This window comes from Xiphophorus couchianus, chromosome 4 (genome assembly GCF_001444195.1).
Source record: "Xiphophorus couchianus chromosome 4, X_couchianus-1.0, whole genome shotgun sequence".
Taxonomy (NCBI): Eukaryota; Metazoa; Chordata; class Actinopteri; order Cyprinodontiformes; family Poeciliidae; genus Xiphophorus; species Xiphophorus couchianus.
The window spans coordinates 27,840,712-27,860,136 of NC_040231.1; the positions used below are offsets into that span (position 1 = coordinate 27,840,712).

Here is a 19,425-nt window from a genome sequence, read left to right on the forward strand (position 1 = left end):
TGGTCTCAAACTCCAATTCTGCAATTTCCTACGGAGCCTGGCTCCAATATTAGCTCCTCAGCGGTGCTTTAAGAACAGTGGAGCATCACAATAACAGAACATTTTAAATTCTGCGACTTCCTTTGGGTTTGGAAACCCACCTCTCTTTAAAAAAATAATAAAAACTAGAATGCGACCATGAAACCTGCCCTTCAACATAATTAAAACTTTTGCACCTCAATTCTAAAATTAACCCTGTTTTTCTTTGTGTACTTCTAAATCTTGACCAGGGGGAGGCGCTGTTTTCTCACTCGTCAGCAGCTGCCTCCGTTTGGCTGAGTCGCTTCACCCATCATCATTCCCAGAATGCACAGTGAGACGCCGAAACACGACCAGCCTCTGGACGCGCTGCTTATCATGGCGATATAACATCTTTTCTTCCCCCTCGCCCCGAGACCTTCCCGGCAGCAACTCAAGGGTTTCTGCCTCCGCTTCATGAAAACACACGCTGCGCCCGGTGCAGAGCGGAGAGCCGCCGCCGCCGCCGCCGGAGATTCATTCCAGATTGGAGGAAGGACATAGCGACCAGCGAGCGTCATGGCAGCGTCGGAGCTGTACACAAAGGTAAAACAAGTGGATATTTCTATCCGCTGTTCCGCGTTAGCTTGTGGGTTAATACTGTTTTAATGGGCCTCCTCTCGTTTGGAGGTATTTTCACTGCAAACAAGCTGACAATACTGAGCGTCATTGTAAACATAGACTGTCTTTGAAAATGAATGAAAACGCTCCTCAGAAGACATTTTTTTTGTGCGTGTGTGTTTGAAGGTTGCTGACAGGGAACACTGGTAATACACAAACGCTAGTTAGTGAGTCAGTCCACACAGAAAAAGGGCACCTTTTATTCACCGAAAATTCTTCGTATTTGACATTTATCTTAGTTGTTCTCATTGATTAGCTTCTAGGTATTTTCTGGCCGCTCCTAACTGGAGCTGCAATGATGCAAAGGCGGTGCCAGCCGTCATGGAGGCCCTTCACTCTTATGTCCCCTCGCTGTTAACAGATTCTTATATATTACTAACTAGGGGGAAAAAAAGACTATTTGCTCAACCGCTGCAGTGCCAGTATTTTGTGTTGGGGTGTGAGGTGGGCCTTGGAGGGAGCTGGGTACGGCCGAGATGCTGCGTTGCCAAACCCTGCATCCATCCGGATGGTGTAGCATCCTTAGCATCCAGGATGTTTAGACCAGATGAGGCCTCGGTAGAGCCATATGCTCACTAAGACTGCTGCTGATGCTGACCAGGCCTGTTTCAGATACAAGCAAGCAAGGTCATGTGCTGCTGCTGCTGCTGCTGATGGGGATGATGATGAGGATGAGGATTGCAAATGTAGTAGCAGAGATAAAGAAAGTGGTGTGTTTGTGAGAAGGGGGGGGGATGAGTCACCCCATCCCCCTCCTCTCTCTCTCTCTCTCTCTCTTTCTCTCTCTCTCTGCTTTGACAGCTGGTGTTTCCAGCTTGGATGTTGGTTATTTGGTGAAGAGAAATCGTGACAACGACTGCTGAGATTTCTGCCAGACATTGTCGAGTGTTGTATTTTTCGAAATGCGCTCCGGAAGTAAAACTACATGGTGAAGAGAGAGTACTTATTTCTACTACTGCAGGAGTTCCCTAAAACACAAAAATATGGAAGACGAGGAACTTTTGAAATATTTTACATTATTTCAGAAATGTTGAAGTTGAGATCAGAATGTTTGTTTTCCTGAGTTTTTTTTTGTAATTGGTTTGCGTGCTTATTTTTCTGTCATATAATCGGAAAACTTCTTTGACAGTGAAGTCTGTCCATTTGAGTCTCGCAAACCATTTCTCTGGTTTATGTTGCCAGGTTTTCCTGAAATCCCAGCCGTATTTTCACATGGTTCTCCACGTTTTTCCTACAGCTGTACAGAACACATCCAATCCCATTGCGATTGATTGAAAGCATTCAAATAAAGAGGGGAAAATCCCCCTTAAACACGAAGGCTACGTTTTCCGTATGCCCTATGTGACGCCGCCACAACTTCGTCACGTGGTCGAAGCATTCGCAGCACCTCATGGATCGAACACGATAAGGTAACACCGGATCTTTTCAGGTGTTTGGCTCCGTCTGAACTGGGGTAATCAAATACTGCAACAGCAGCGAACACAGAATGGAGACCCCCGAACGCATCAAGTGATAAATTGGTCAAAGTCTGTCACAGCACATGCTCAGTTTCACAGCAATAAATTCATGCCAGCAAGTGAGGATTTCATACTATGAAGGATTACATTCATAACGTGTAATAGAAAGCTGCTGCTAAAGATGAACAAATCAGACGAGGAACAATAAAGATTGTTAATGTGAGAAAAGTTAGGTCTTACGCCAACACAGAAGATCTTTAACAACAAAAAATCTAGATGAAACCGTTTGTGATTTCTACAATTTATAGATAAGTTGACTTCCTCCAGTTATTCCTGAGCAGAGACTGGATTTAAATGAGTCTGCTGTCTGGACTGATTGACCTTTATTGCAGGGAAAGGTTTAGGGGTTTTCTGGTTATGCTGCTGGTGGGAAGCCTAAACTTAGCCTCTGCCTTAAACAGCACATTGCCATTAACAAGTCCACCACTAACCGTGACTTACCATTTCAGCAGTGGAAAACACTCTCCTCTTTGTGCTTTCTGAGGCAGGCCTGTGCAGGAGCTCATTGAGGACGATTAAAGAGCCCTTTGAACACGCTCGCACCCACAAACGCTCATCATTAGACCCAGATCCAGTCTCGGGTTCAGGGTCTGTCTGATCTGTTAACTGGTGCGAAAGGAAAGTGAGTCGGACCTGAAGGTCTTTAAACTCGACTCGGTTTCTTTTCCTGTGGAGAACGAGTCAGGATCAAAAATAGAACCAGGCGCTGAGAGTAAATGAAGCTGAGCTCTAAAATAAAAAGTAGAGATGCCCAAAGAGGGAGGATGTTTTCATGGAAGTGCCCGAGAGATGACTCGAAGAGGAAGCCGTTTTTATTTTTTTAATTATTTTTATGGATTCCTAAAGCTCTGCATTGATTTATGAGCTTTAACTGTGGGAAGGCTATTGCTTCAGCAGATTATTGTTTTGCTTTCTTACAAACTCAGCGTTGGAGGAGGGTTGTGAAAAAGATGCTGCGATTGTAAAACCTCCTAATTGGTTTATAGTACATTTGTCCAGTGACTCAGCATGGAGGGCTTAGATGACTAAGTAAAGTTTTAATAAACTTTAATATTAGTTTCAGCAATTGTAAAAAAAAAAAAAGAGTATGAAAGTCTTCTTGTGCCAGTCACCAGATTTTTTGGAGATGTAGAGTATAAAGTCTGGAAGCACAAATGGTTTTTCAATTCCCTATTGTGGTTTTTTTTTCAGACCTGGAAAACACTGAATGCTAACTGCATGCTTTTCCAGAACTTCATTAATTGAAATAACCCTGGAATAAACATGCCTGATGAGCTCTGGGTGCTTCAGTTATTCTCATTAAAACCAGGATCAGCTGATAGATGAGAAAACACCTGCTGTTGCATCACTCGTTTGGGATGATGCCAGACTCTCAGGATGTTTGACCGTTTTTGCTTACCGGTAGTTTTTTTCTTTCTTCTTTTAACCCATATACAGCGGTGATATTAAAACCCGCTTCGTTATTGCTCTGCACCGGAACATAAAAAGGTCATTGAGAGGTCCGGCGAGCGAATAACATCCCTGATTCTGCGGTTTGAAGCAGCGATTGATGGATGTAATGTCGACCGAATAGCTGCGACAGTTAAAGTAGAGGAGGGTTTGATTCTTGTGATTTACAGCCGGCTTGATCAGAAGTGGTGCCAAAACTGCAGCGTGTTTGACATTGTTGTGAGTTTCTTTATTTTTTTTAATCGCCTAGAGAGAGGCGATTAATCTGGGCATAGTGTAAATATAACCATATAAAGTGGCGTATCATTCAAAATTAATTGTATTTCAGTGACTATTTAGAAAGGGAAACTCAAACACAGATGATATTAGGACTGAGTAGATTAATCGTGATTAATCGATTATTGAAATACCCGTTAGCTAGTTTAGTAGTTGATTAATCATTGAACATCATTAAATATATCTATATTTAAGATACAAAGAAAATTTTTGTTTATAAATATGTTTTACTCAGAACTCTTAAAGTCTCATAGTTTTTAGTTGATCCAGTTTAATTCTGTTAAATTCTGTATATATATAAAATAATCTGAGCTTAAGCACCTTTTGCTATGTTAGCCAAAAAAAAAATAGTCAACAGATTATCCCTACACTGTATTGAGGTTGGGTCAGGCAGAACGGACTGAGCTTTTCAGATGTTGATGTTGAAAGTGTTTTATATTTTTAGCTGCGGATGTATCCTTTGCTACAAATGATCTAGTGTACACTAAAGGAACATCATGTCATTGCATTTTAGGCAAAAAACAAACAAACAAAATGGCTATTTTCTTATTTAAAAAATGAATTGAATTATTTCTTTAGTACCTTCTAATATTATTGTATTAGGATTAAGTAGTAGGTGAAAAATCTGCAGATGTGCCATTTTTTTAAAACTCCGATTAATTGTTCGAATGATCGATTAATCAATTATTATAATAATCTCAGATACAGCCCCAGATGACATCCAGACAGGGTTACACTTCAGATGTTTTTTCCTCATTTAGAGAATATTACCTACAGCTAATGAGAAACTAAATTTCACTTTGTTAGCAAATTTAGAATATTACATAACATCTGTGAAAAGTTTCCACTTAAAAAGATGACCATGTACATTATATGAGATTAGTTAAAGCTGCTTTTGCATGAATTACTGCATCAATGCAGCATGACCCGGTTGCTTTGACAACTACATTGTTTTAATCTTGTGTAATATTGTACACATAATTACAACACTGTAAAATTACAAGAAATAAAGCATGAAATATTTCACATTTACGTGTAATTAATCAATTTAATATTTCAACGTCACGTTCCGAAATAAGCAACGAGAACAACGGAACTTTTTACAATATTGTAATTTTTCAAGATGTACCTGTGCACTTTAAAACAGCATCATAAGACTGATAAAAATCATAATTTTGTTCCACTAAAAGTTCGTAAAGTAGCTTCAGAAGAAGAAAAACACATCTAAGCCTTACGTTGGACTTCTATTTTTTATTTTGTAACGTTTTGATTCTGCAGCCATGTTCATCACATCTCTGTGAGCGCTGCTGTTGTCTCATTCGGCTCCCGGCTCATGTGATCGACGAAGGAAGCCGGGATGTTTGTTGACAGGCAGACGGGACGGCCAGTCATGTGTTGCGGGAACCGTAGGGAACGTCCGTGAACCACTGCTTGTGTCTGCAGACACAATGGGACGCTTCTGCTCCAGAGCTCAGCGCTCCATCGCTTAGAGTCTGGACTTTTTTTTTTTTTTTCTTACCCTCCACACGTGTGACCGGGAGCAGAAGGAAAACTAACCGGATGCAAAGGATGAGTTAGAAGTTGGCTCTGCTCACAAGATGAACCGGGAGCTGGAGTATATGTTCGTTCAAGTAAGTTTTGGCTTGTTTTTTTTTGTTGTTGTTATTTTTTAATGTGTCGAGTTATGAAAATTCTCAGACTTCAGTCAGAAAAACATTCATGTTTCGTTTTGGATGCGGTTTGGTTTCACACGTAGCTATTTGTCGAGTGTTTTGGGCACGGTTCTGTTCTGGTGGTGAATTTGGTACCACCTCTGTAACGGAGTGCATGGAGTCACTTTAATTACTCCAGTCAGGAGGACCAGTTTCCAGGTTTCAGCTTCGGAAAACTGAATCAATTGGTGAAATTGGTGAAATGAAATCACTTTTTTGCGTTTCGTTTGTGCATCCTTAGGTTTAGCGGCAGGTAAACTGTACAAAAACTCAGACTTTATGCTTCCATCTCTTTCCCCTGGCCTTTTGTAGTCCATCAAAACGGACAGCGCGGCTCTGAGTGTCGAGCCAGGCCAACCTAATGTGATTAGTGGCCGGGCAGCATCACAGTTTCTCAGTGAAAGAGACCTGGCAGGTTCTGGATCTCGGCGTCCTCCTTAGGAAACTCGGGTCTCAAGACCCGTTCGTTTCATAACCGTCCACGCAATGCGAAGCCTCTGAACCCTGGTGTCATGCAGTGTCAGCCCAGCTGAGCAGAAAAACAGCAGATCCTCACATGAGGGGCATCATGTGACGAGGCCTTTGCCGTCTGGGATTCTGTTGACGGCTTTGCAGAGAGAATCCGGGCCGAACCACGGTTCATGCAGCTCCGCTTCTGTCTGGACGGCTCTCTCCGGCCCTCCTCTTTGTAACCCGTCTTAAGGTTTTAATCTTCTTCCACTTGATCCACTTTTGTCCAAATTCCTCTCATTCCGATCTGCAGAGTTGTCAGAACAACATCGCTTCAGGCTCTGAGCAGTTTTGAGCTTTAGTTTGATGAAGCATGGCCAAACTTATTGTTCTCGTGAGATTTCAGTGGTGGTTTGGATGAAGGAGCCTGTTATAGTCAACTGGTAATCAATCGATCAATCAAATTTATTTATATAGCACATTTCAGCAGCATGGAAGTTTAAAGTGCTTTACGTCGTGAAAAGAAAAACATCAAACACATCCTATAGTCGATAGTTGTGCAAACCAAGAGCAGACTTTACATTTTGTCAAGTGCAATCGTTAAAATTATCAATACATTATCAAATATGTTGGTGAATGTTCCACTTATTATGGTTCAAAAGCAACTCTAAACAGGCTTTTAGTCTTGATTTAATGGAAATCAATGTTTCAGCTGTTTCGCAGTTTTCTGCAAGTTTGTTCCAGATTTGAGTTGCATAGAAGTTGAATGCTTGCCTGTCAGTTTTATTTATTTATTTACATTTTTTTAAAGAGACCATCATGGCCCTTAAGTTTGACATTTCCTACACAAATGGAGGGATATTCTCATGAAATATTTTCCCTAGAAATGTTGCAAATTTTACAACGCATAAACAGAATTTAAACTGAAAACAATTTCCATGTTCAGAGTTTGTGGTCTTCATATTTTAGTGTCAGGGTTGGGGGGGGGGAGATACAAATATCAGTTTTCATTGATTTTTAGAAACTTAAGGGAAAATCTTTCTCAACCAAGCTGAAAACATAATACCCCCTGTTGTGAAATCATAAATAAACTGCAATTATTCACATCATCTACGGAAAGCTGAGCTCTGTTTTACTCTGGACCGACCAAGGCCAGACTTGTACCCGAGACACCACTTGAATAGAACCTGTCTGACAACATGAAGTAGGGTAAGAGATCTCAAGAAGTGACACTCTGTGCCCCTATCTGACCAAATCCACCTACAGATGAGAAACCATGCCATTTATCACCGTGGGAAGAGTTACGAAGCAAATCTTTTGGACCTAGGTCATTCCAACATGGAGAGAAAATCTGCCAGTAAAGGACAATGGCCGACTTCCCCCTAAGTGGCTAGGTGGCGCTCTACTGGTGATGCCAGATGAAACTCTGGAAGCTCTACAACACTGTTCCTCCCCTACATGTTGCTGCTTACAGTCAGGTGGCTAAATTACAAACTGTCAGAGGAAGAAAGAGGTAATATTATATCAGATAAGCACTTAAAGACGTTATATGTAGCATTATTATAGCTTTAACAAGCAGTATCTTGGATTATTTTAGAAGAATGATGATGATGGTACTGATGCCGTGGAAGTGACGTGTTTGGCTCGAAGTTATTACACCATGAGGTGACGGCGCTGCCAGAGGAGCTTCAGATCAAGAGTCAAAGCTCCAGGCTAAGTCTTTCTAATCTACTCTTGACTCTGAGCAGATCTGCTAACGCTCCTCTGGGAAGCTCCGCCCCTTTTGGTCCCAGCAGTACACTGCCAGTACATGAAGCCACACACACACACACACAGAAACACACACGCACGCCCACGCATGTTTGGGTTCAGCATAGCTAATGGTGCTAACGTATACACCTGGGATCTGAATTTACAGACTGTTTTATAATCCTAGACTGACATTGTGAAAGTATAATATAAACTGAAAAGTGAATTTCAAAAATGAATGATTTTACAGAGACATTTATAAAACTTAAGAAACACTGGGGATGGTATGTTTGTGTAGATTAGGATACAGATAATTTGGCATTAAGCTCTTCATTAGCACATCTGCCTGTTTGCCTTTTGTCTTTAATTGTAATTCTTCAGACATTTCAGTTCAAACTACTCAAAAATAAAGCTCATGTTGCTGTGAAGGAAGGACTGATCGTTTGTTTCTGCGGTTAAACTGTGCTGTAGTTGCCCGTTATGCGATTAGCTGGTGTTAAACCCTAAATTAGCTTAATTACTCTCTAGTCCTTTATCTCAGTTAAACCAGGATTAGCCATGTATCTCCGAGGGCTACCTTTAAATGCTTCATACTGACCTTTTGACCTCTACTCTACGCTGACGGCACAGACCAACTCTTTCTAAGTAACTTTAATTTGTCCAATATGGTCATTTGTGTATAAATATATTTAAAAAAAATAATGCAGTCCTATAAATAAAAAGCTGATTACAAAACAGCATTAGGAGAATGGCAGACAGAAACTACAAGACAGTTGCTGCTACAAACTTATGAGAGGTTGTAGTGTTTTTGAGATGCAGGAATCAGGATTTTCTTGGCCAAAACAGATTTCTGTTTCACTTTGTGTGCTGATCCTTCGATTTACATTTTTATTCAAGTCATAATATTCTTTTTGTTTCTTTTCCAAGGACTGTAACAGAAAAAAAAGAGAAAAATGTGCTGCAGGTTCTTTGATAAAGCTTGTAGTCTTGAATCAAACACAAAACGAAGGCATGGAAGCTAAATAAGGTTCACCGTCACCTAAAGAAAGGACAGAGAAATGTCCTTTCATTAGAATAAAAAAGCACTGTTGCTGGTGGAAGAGTTTATTGACAGTTGGAGCTCTTGGTTTGGACTTTGTGACTTTTGGAGAATCAGTCAATTCTAGTTTCTGGGTTATAGCTTCCTGTTGGAGTATACCCCAAATATTTTATATCAGCAACGTTGAATTAAGTTGTGAAACTGTAGTTCACCATCTGAAATATTCGAATGATCAAACCTGAACTCTCAATAGGAATTTTAAAAAAACCGTTTGAGAAATCTTTAGGTTTAGAGAGCCAACCACGATTAGTTAAATTCAGCACATACTTGAGAAGGCCTCTGAAAACACTGAAATATCAAATCTACCTTACTGTACATTAATACGCATAGGAAACCCAGCTTAGCGCTACCATAGAGGCCAACATCCACCGTCTTCCTGTTTTCCACTCTTTGGAGTTTAGCCAATCGGTGGCAAGGAAAACAAATAATGCTTCTGGACTCGCTGCTTTGCAAACGACAGCCAATAGCTAGTCGAGTAGCGTATTTTGAATATTTTAGGTATGCTCTATAAAAAAATCTGTGACTAGGCGAGTTTTCCATAAGTACTGAACTATGACTCCACCGTATTTCTGTCGCAGAAGCTACATTTGTTTTCATCTTTAAATACGTTTTAGTCCTTAGAGAAGAAAAATGAATCAAGGGTCAAAGGTGGAACGCGCAGATTAAACCTCAAAAACCCCTGGAAAACAGTATCGGCCAAGAAGAGGCCGATCAGTGCAAAGTTGACGGAGTTGTAAACAAACGTGTTGGAGTTATGTTTCCGGGCAGAAAATGTGTTTGAACCATTTCCTGATTACTCCACCAACAGTTTCTTTGCCACCAGTATGAAACGTCTGTGAGAACAAGTCCAAACAGCGTGCTGCGTTATGTCTCCTTAAACGTTCAAAACTTTGTTAAATCCGGTGGCAAAGACAGCAGAGGATCGCAGCTGGTTATGAATATCATATCCAATAGCGCCGGCTCCATTCGTTTCCCATCAGAACATCTGTGACGCAAACGCCGATGGAAGTTTGTGTCGCACCGATTTCATGCCTCTTGTCCTTATTGTCATGCTGAAATTGTGCAGATCCCCCTCCTCATCCCTCCTCATAAGTGCCGCATGCAGCATAGGTGGAGAGAGGCTTTTTCGGTCACGTGATTTCTGATGTCACACATGCTCTGACGTCTTTGCTTCTTTATCGTCTGCCGCCAGCGACACGCCAGCCTGAGCTTCGTTCACTCTCATCCCGCCGTCTATCAGAGTTTCTGTTCCCTCATTCGTCTCGTTTTTGTTTTCGTTCGCTCTGTTTTTCCCACCTCACGTTTCCCTAAATGCACCGCAGTGGTGCCGCTCAGGCTGACGCCCCTGAAACATAAAAACTTTTAGTTTTCGTGCTTGTGTGTGTTTGGGTGTGCAGACTCAACCTTCAGCTCTCCTTCCCTTTGAACCCAAGGGATTTAGTTGGTGTATAACTATGATTCGCTGCCCCTGCAGTTAAACCGTGGCGCTTTTTCTTTCTTTTGTCTCCCACTCAGCGCCTGTCTGCGGATCACACAAAAAGCAACGAAGTGAGCAACTTTTTGACATATTTCGGCGCTAACCGAAGCGACGTGTGAAGTGAGAGTCTCTGGGTGTTTTTCTGTCAGAAGGTGATTATCGGGTTCAGGAAGTGTGTTCATGTAGCGCAGAGATGCCTCTGCGAGGTGCGATGCTGCTCAAAACTCCCTGCTCCTATTTTTAGCCTCCATCCTCCTCCTCTCCGTTTCTTTTGCCGTTGCTAGGAGGCTGGTTGCTGGGACAGTGTCCTGCAGGGACCAAAGAAAAGGTGAATGAATTAAAATGGTGGAAAAAGCAGCATCTACTGTATATCAGCAGCGCTAAAGTCGCACATCCAGTTTTCCATTTTAGTGTCTCATTAATTTGTTAAAACTGATATTTTCTATCTATAGTACATCTAAAACAAACTTTGTCTAGATTTCAAAAACTTCTTAAAATATCTGTTTTTTTTCTGCCAGTATGTTTGTAATTGTTGCACAATCCGTAATAACTTCAAATAGAAGTCCACTGCTAAGACCTAAATCTCTGAGTCAATCCAAGATTTCAAATACATTAGCGATGCACAAATCAACAAGTCCAAGATCAGATTATTCTAATTCAATGCATTAAATAAAAAAAACATTAAAAAAATAATAAAAAAACATAAATGCATAAAAAACCCCTCAAAGTTTCAATATATAAACAGGTTTTAAGTTGAATAACTTTTCTTTATATATAGAATGAGTTGTGACATAGACTTTGCAACAAAAAAAGGACATAATCTTATATTTCTATATTTTTGTAATTCTTTTATCAGCTGCACATGTTTCTTTTATATTTTACTGTATGTTTTCTTTAGGACTGTGTTACAGTCCTTATAGTAAAAAAACATGGCTCAGGAGTTGTGGAAAACTGGAAATTTGATTTTCCAGTTTTATTCTTAATACTGTAAAGAAGTAGATATATACATTGTGAGAATTTGTGTGGCAGCTGAAGGAGCAACAGCTTGTCCTGCTCCCTCCCGTTTTTACTGATAACTTTGCCTGAGCTATTTTTAAAGTGACAGTTTTTATAGTTATATTCACATTTTCAACATCATAACTGGATTACTACAAACCTAAGGACTGGGGGATTTTCTTACTTTTATTTTTACCTTACTTTTCTTCATCTCCAAGTTGAATCAGGACAAAATGCCTCCGGCCGACCCCAAGGACATTAGCAGTATTATACAACGACTTCAGTCTATAGAAATGAAGATCAAACAGCTGGAAGTGAACTTTGAAATCAACGCTAACTGTGGAAATCAGACAACTCTTCCTCAAATCAACGGAGAGGTTGTACGCCTCGCATCAAGCAGCTCACCCTGGAACGCTCTGGGTGCCAAGCCGAAGCAAACGTCTCACACCGCAGATCCGATGAGGCGACTGACAGGGAGAACCCCTCACCTTGACGAATCAGCGTGGCCGGCTCTGAGCCGAAACCCACCTTCAACCTCAACACCTGCTCCACCAAAGAAAAACAAACAAGCAGCTGCAACCAAAACGGTTCCACCGACCCCGCTCCCAAGGACAGAGCGACCAGCCCGGGCCTCAAAACATTCTGACTCTGTGGGAATCCCACTGAAAAACAGATTTTCTGTACTCCAGCCTGAGCCTCTGAGTGAAACCTCGCTTTCAAACACCAACAATGAGGCAAGACCATCACATCCACCCCCTAAAGACAAAGCGGCTACCAGGAAAACGAAAGGTATGCCAAAAGTGCTTATTGTTGGAGATGAGGCAGTAAATGGAATCAGTCACGTTTGCAATCCCAAGAAAACGAGAGTGATTTCTTTTCCTGGTGACACTGTATCTGATTTAACTCGTAAAGTTCTTTCGCTGACCGCTGATCAGCCAGATATTGAGTCCTTAGTTGTGCATGTTGGAGCCAACGATGTGGCAAAGCAGAAATCTGAGATTCTGAAAAAGGACTTTAATATTCTACTGAACACTATGGGAAAGTTAAAAATGAAGTTATTTCTCAGTGGTCCAATTCCATCACCTCAATGGGGAGACGAAAAACACTCCAGGCTGGACATGATAAACAAATGGCTGATTAAAAGCTGCTCTGCCAGCTCAGTGACCTTCATCGATAATCTCTGGATCTATTGGCAGCGCTTTCACCTTTTTGAAAGAAGCGGACGCAATCTTAATAAACATGGGATAAAGCTGCTCACTGCAAATCTTTTTCACTTTATCAACAAGGACAGCAAGTGATCATCGCTTCAGAAGAACAGGCTCAAGGATTTCTGACTAGGAAGAAACCGTCGGCTTATCAGGAACAAACAGTTTCAAAAGCAGCTGATACATCGACTGGAGGCGGAGCGACTGGTTCCCTTCCTCCTTCTCCCCTCCCTCTCTGCTCACCCACTTATTCACAGGATTCACAAGATACACATGGAGAAATGTCTTCTGGACCGGAGTTTCTTAAATTTACAGATGGAATGAATCAACAGGTTGTACTTGGGACGTCTCTACTTAGCGCTCACGTAGCAGACCTCACTTCATTTAAGCCACCTGACTCTAACGTCCCAGAGGATCCATCACTCTGCGTTTCTGAGGTCTGAGGCCGGGGTCCAGACTTTATCTTTACACCCTTCTTGCTCCAGAATGTGTCTGGCCCCTCGGCACTGCAGAACAGGACATTACCTGTCCGGATCACTACAAGAAAATTTAGAAGAAACAGAAACATAAAATACAGCTGTTTTAATTCAAACATCAGACTGTTCCCCTGCCTAAAAGAACCCCAGACTGAAGAACTCTTGGCCTCCAAGTCACTTAAACTAGCTCTTTTAAATACCAGATCTCTCTGTGCTAAAGCTCTATTAATTAATGATTTCATCACTGAGCATAATATTGATGTTATGTTTCTGACAGAAACATGGTTGAATGATAATAATGAATCGATCGTACTAATTGAATCTGCGCCTCCTAACTACAATTTCTTCAGTGAGAATAAAAAACACAAAAAAGGAGGAGGCGTGGCTTCAATATTTAAGAATACCATAAATTGTAGTAAAATCTCTTTGGGTCACTTCACCTCTTTTGAGTATCTTGGAATTGAGGTTAAAGGCCGCAAACGAACTTTGACTGTAACTCTATACAAAACTCCAACTTTTGTGGAAAATTTCTATACTGACTTGAATGAGCTTCTATCTCTCATATGTATTGATTATGATTGTTTAATAATTGTTGGTGATTTCAACATTCATGTTGACAACCCCCAAGACAGAGGGGCAAAAAAGCTTGCTAATATTTTAGAGACTTTTGGTCTAACACAACATGTCAAACAAGCAACACACACTCAAGGACACACACTGGACCTGGTTATCAGTAAGGGTGTGAATATTTCCAATGTCTCTGTAACTGATGTCGCCCTGTCGGATCACTTCGCTGTTATTTTTGAAAGTTCTTTATCTTTTAACCCACTTGGACAAACAGCAACCATCACAAAACGTTCTCTCACTGAAAACACAGCAGAAACTTTTAATCAAATCTACTCTTCTTCCTCACCCTTAAGCTGTAATGATGTAGATAAGTTGGTAAATGATTTTCAGTCTAAAGTCTCAGATATTATTGATTCCATTGCCCCAGTTAAAATGAAGGTTGTGTCTGGTAAAAAGAAATCTCCATGGAGAAATGCACAAACAGTTAGATCTGCAAGACAACTCTGCCGCAGGGCAGAACGAAAATGGCGTAAAACTCAACTCCACGTTCATTGTGACATCTATAAGGAAAGACTACGTAACTATCATTTAACACTAAAACATGCAAGAGAGGCTTTCTTTGCAGATGTCATAAACAAAAACATTAATAATGCTCGAGCTTTATTTACCACAGTTGACAGAATCACGAACCCTCCTGTGACGTTACCGCCTGAATTCCAATGTACTGACGCCTGCAACCAGTTTTCCAGCTTCTTTTCAGAGAAAATTAAAAAAATCAGAGGATTAATCTGTACATCCACTATAAAGTCAGTACCAATGCTGTGCCCAAACAAAACAAATACAGGAAAAATGACCCAATTTCAACTACTTAATTTTAAAACCTTAGAGGAAATTATAAGTCAACTAAGCTCCAGTTCCTGCTGTCTGGATGTTTTACCCACAAATTTCTTTAAGAAAGTCCTGCCTGTTGTTGCTGCTGATCTGATCTCATCGCTCTCATCAGGCGTTTTCCCCCAGGCTCTGAAAACAGCAGTAATCAAACCACTTATAAAAAAGAACAATCTGGACAAATCACTAATGCAGAATTACAGGCCGACCTCCAACCTCCCATTCATCAGCAAAGTTATTGAAAAAGCTGTGTGTAAACAATTAACTGGCTTCCTAACTATAACCAACCTCTTTGACTCCTTCCAGTCTGGTTTTCGTGCTCACCACAGCACAGAGACTGGCCTAGTCAAAGTGTTCAATGACATCCATATAAATACGGACTGTGGCAGAACCACAGTGCTGGTTCTGTTGGACCTCAGTGCAGCTTTTGACACTGTTGACCATGACATATTACTGAATCGACTGGAGAGTTGGGTTGGACTCTCCGGTCCAGTGCTTAACTGGTTTAAATCCTACATAAAGAACAGGGATTTCTTTGTTTCAATTGAAAACTTTTCATCAAAGAGGTCAAAGGTCACATGTGGGGTACCCCAAGGTTCAATCCTAGGACCCCTTTTATTCAATATTTATATGCTCCCACTAGCTCAGGTTATAACAGGAAATAATATTAGCTACCATAACTATGCAGATGACACACAGCTCTACATTACAATGTCACCAGGTGACTCAGAGCCCATCCAATCACTGAACAGATGCTTAGAACAGATAAATGTGTGGATGTGCCAAAACTTTCTCCAGTTGAACAGAAACAAAACTGAAGTTATTATTTTTGGACCTAAAGAGGAACGATCTAGAGTCAATGCACAGCTTCAGTTATTACAACTGAAAACCAGCGATCAGGCCCGAAACCTGGGAGTAGTGATGGACTCTGACCTGAACCTCCAGAGCCACATAAAGACAGTTACAAAGTCGGCCTTCTATCACCTGAAGAACATTTCCAGGATTAAAGGACTAATGTCTCAGCCAGATCTAGAGAAACTCATCCACGCGTTCATCTTCAGTCGTATTGATTATTGCAACAGCGTCTTCACAGGTCTGTCCAACAAATCAATCAAACAGCTGCAGCTGATCCAGAATGCTGCTGCTCGCGTTCTCACTAAAACCAGGAAGATAGAGCACATAACACCAGTTTTAAAGTCCCTCCACTGGCTCCCTGTAGCTCAAAGAATAGACTTTAAAATACTGTTGTTAGTTTATAAATCACTGAACGGCTTAGTACCACAATACATTAAAGATCTGCTGTTGTTGTATCAACCTTCCAGACCTCTCAGGTCTTCTGGTTCTGGTCTGCTCTGCATCCCCAGAACCAGAACCAAACGAGGAGAAGCAGCTTTCAGCATCTAGGCACCACAAATTTGGAACAAACTTCCAGAAAACTGTAAAACAGCTGAAACACTGACTTCTTTTAAATCTCAACTAAAAACCCACCTGTTTAGAATTGTATTTGAAATGTAATCAATTATGGAACTTGACTTAATGCTTTGTTTTAATTATTGATTCTATATTGCATTGTGTTTCTGTGTTTGTAATGATGTAAAGCACTTTGAAATGTCTTGCTGCTGAAATGTGCTATACAAATAAAATTTGATTGATTGATTGATTGTGTACTTCAGGGTCATATAAAATCTTATTTCCTTCCTTTTTTAATTTAAACTTTGATAAATTCAATGTTTTACCAAGTTTTATCTCAGTTTTTATCATCGTGGTAAGAAATATAATGTCATTCATGTCTTCCAATCTTTTGGGATTATTGTAAGTATTACACAGCACTATTAAATAATAATCTTATATACTATTTATATGTATTATTTGTGGACATTTTACCTGCAACAAACAGATGACAAAAAGTGTATTTGTGTGTTGAATATCTTTAAATAGAGAAGAGGAAAGTTATTCCTCTGGATTTTGATATGACTCATTGATAATTCAACTCGTAACAATTCAATTCCAAGAAGTACTTGGAAGTGGTTTCTGTGAAATGTCTTAAACATTGTGTATTTTTATAGCTGCGTTCTCAACCACGTGGCTGTCGATATGAAAGAGCTCAGGCCCCTGTGAACAGGTCATATGGGCTCCCAGGCAGAGACCAACACAGCGGCTCTTTCACTGTGAACACCATGGTAAAGGCTGCACAGAGGACCTGCTTGAAAAACACAGTTTTGTTCGATTACATTTACCAGACTTGAAAATATTTTATATTTAACAATGGATTCCTTTGTGTTTGCACAGTTCTGTGTTTCTGTCCGCATTTTTACATTGTGGAAATCTTGGATACCCACACAGATGCTGGCAGGATTTCCTAACGACACTAGGAGCAACAGATTGGTTGCTCTCATTTAAAGCTAGCTTGTCATGTTACTTGCCGTTCTTGGCCCATTTCTACTTCAGGGTGTCCGTGCATCCTTAAAAGGTTTTCAATTTATCTATCTCAGACAAGGGCTTAAAATTTCCTAAACTCAGAGGAAAATGTATGTTGGCCTTAAATACGTTCAAATCACAGCTCATAAATTCTGCTGTGGCAGGACTTTCAAGTGTAGATTCTTTTTCTCAGGCAACTTTTCTGTCAGGCAAACGTTTGAGTCGCACCAAACATCTAAAGCTCTGCATTGATTTATGAGCTTTAACTGTGGGAAGGCTATTGCTTCAGCAGATTATTGTTTTGCTTTCTTACAAACTCAGCGTTGGAGGAGGGTTGTGAAAAAGATGCTGCGATTGTAAAACCTCCTAATTGGTTTATAGTACATTTGTCCAGTGACTCAGCATGGAGGGCTTAGATGACTAAGTAAAGTTTTAATAAACTTTAATATTAGTTTCAGCAATTGTAAAAAAAAAAAAAGAGTATGAAAGTCTTCTTGTGCCAGTCACCAGATTTTTTGGAGATGTAGAGTATAAAGTCTGGAAGCACAAATGGTTTTTCAATTCCCTATTGTGGTTTTTTTTTCAGACCTGGAAAACACTGAATGCTAACTGCATGCTTTTCCAGAACTTCATTAATTGAAATAACCCTGGAATAAACATGCCTGATGAGCTCTGGGTGCTTCAGTTATTCTCATTAAAACCAGGATCAGCTGATAGATGAGAAAACACCTGCTGTTGCATCACTCGTTTGGGATGATGCCAGACTCTCAGGATGTTTGACCGTTTTTGCTTACCGGTAGTTTTTTTCTTTCTTCTTTTAACCCATATACAGCGGTGATATTAAAACCCGCTTCGTTATTGCTCTGCACCGGAACATAAAAAGGTCATTGAGAGGTCCGGCGAGCGAATAACATCCCTGATTCTGCGGTTTGAAGCAGCGATTGATGGATGTAATGTCGACCGAATAGCTGCGACAGTTAAAGTAGAGGAGGGTTTGATTCTTGTGATTTACAGCCGGCTTGATCAGAAGTGGTGCCAAAACTGCAGCGTGTTTGACATTGTTGTGAGTTTCTTTATTTTTTTTAATCGCCTAGAGAGAGGCGATTAATCTGGGCATAGTGTAAATATAACCATATAAAGTGGCGTATCATTCAAAATTAATTGTATTTCAGTGACTATTTAGAAAGGGAAACTCAAACACAGATGATATTAGGACTGAGTAGATTAATCGTGATTAATCGATTATTGAAATACCCGTTAGCTAGTTTAGTAGTTGATTAATCATTGAACATCATTAAATATATCTATATTTAAGATACAAAGAAAATTTTTGTTTATAAATATGTTTTACTCAGAACTCTTAAAGTCTCATAGTTTTTAGTTGATCCAGTTTAATTCTGTTAAATTCTGTATATATATAAAATAATCTGAGCTTAAGCACCTTTTGCTATGTTAGCCAAAAAAAAAATAGTCAACAGATTATCCCTACACTGTATTGAGGTTGGGTCAGGCAGAACGGACTGAGCTTTTCAGATGTTGATGTTGAAAGTGTTTTATATTTTTAGCTGCGGATGTATCCTTTGCTACAAATGATCTAGTGTACACTAAAGGAACATCATGTCATTGCATTTTAGGCAAAAAACAAACAAACAAAATGGCTATTTTCTTATTTAAAAAATGAATTGAATTATTTCTTTAGTACCTTCTAATATTATTGTATTAGGATTAAGTAGTAGGTGAAAAATCTGCAGATGTGCCATTTTTTTAAAACTCCGATTAATTGTTCGAATGATCGATTAATCAATTATTATAATAATCTCAGATACAGCCCCAGATGACATCCAGACAGGGTTACACTTCAGATGTTTTTTCCTCATTTAGAGAATATTACCTACAGCTAATGAGAAACTAAATTTCACTTTGTTAGCAAATTTAGAATATTACATAACATCTGTGAAAAGTTTCCACTTAAAAAGATGACCATGTACATTATATGAGATTAGTTAAAGCTGCTTTTGCATGAATTACTGCATCAATGCAGCATGACCCGGTTGCTTTGACAACTACATTGTTTTAATCTTGTGTAATATTGTACACATAATTACAACACTGTAAAATTACAAGAAATAAAGCATGAAATATTTCACATTTACGTGTAATTAATCAATTTAATATTTCAACGTCACGTTCCGAAATAAGCAACGAGAACAACGGAACTTTTTACAATATTGTAATTTTTCAAGATGTACCTGTGCACTTTAAAACAGCATCATAAGACTGATAAAAATCATAATTTTGTTCCACTAAAAGTTCGTAAAGTAGCTTCAGAAGAAGAAAAACACATCTAAGCCTTACGTTGGACTTCTATTTTTTATTTTGTAACGTTTTGATTCTGCAGCCATGTTCATCACATCTCTGTGAGCGCTGCTGTTGTCTCATTCGGCTCCCGGCTCATGTGATCGACGAAG

The 19,425-nt window shown here is 39.9% G+C and overlaps 1 protein-coding gene across 1 annotated transcript in view; it reads left to right on the forward strand.

Moving 5' to 3' along the window:
* The first annotated feature begins 328 nt into the window (after positions 1 to 328).
* Positions 329 to 19,425, forward strand: part of myo5aa (myosin VAa) — an 89,013-nt gene continuing 69,916 nt past the window's right edge. The window contains exon 1 of the mRNA XM_028015113.1: positions 329 to 603. Within this exon, the coding sequence (XP_027870914.1) occupies positions 577 to 603 (27 nt within the window). The 5' untranslated portion in view covers positions 329 to 576. The remainder of the gene's footprint in view (positions 604 to 19,425) is intronic.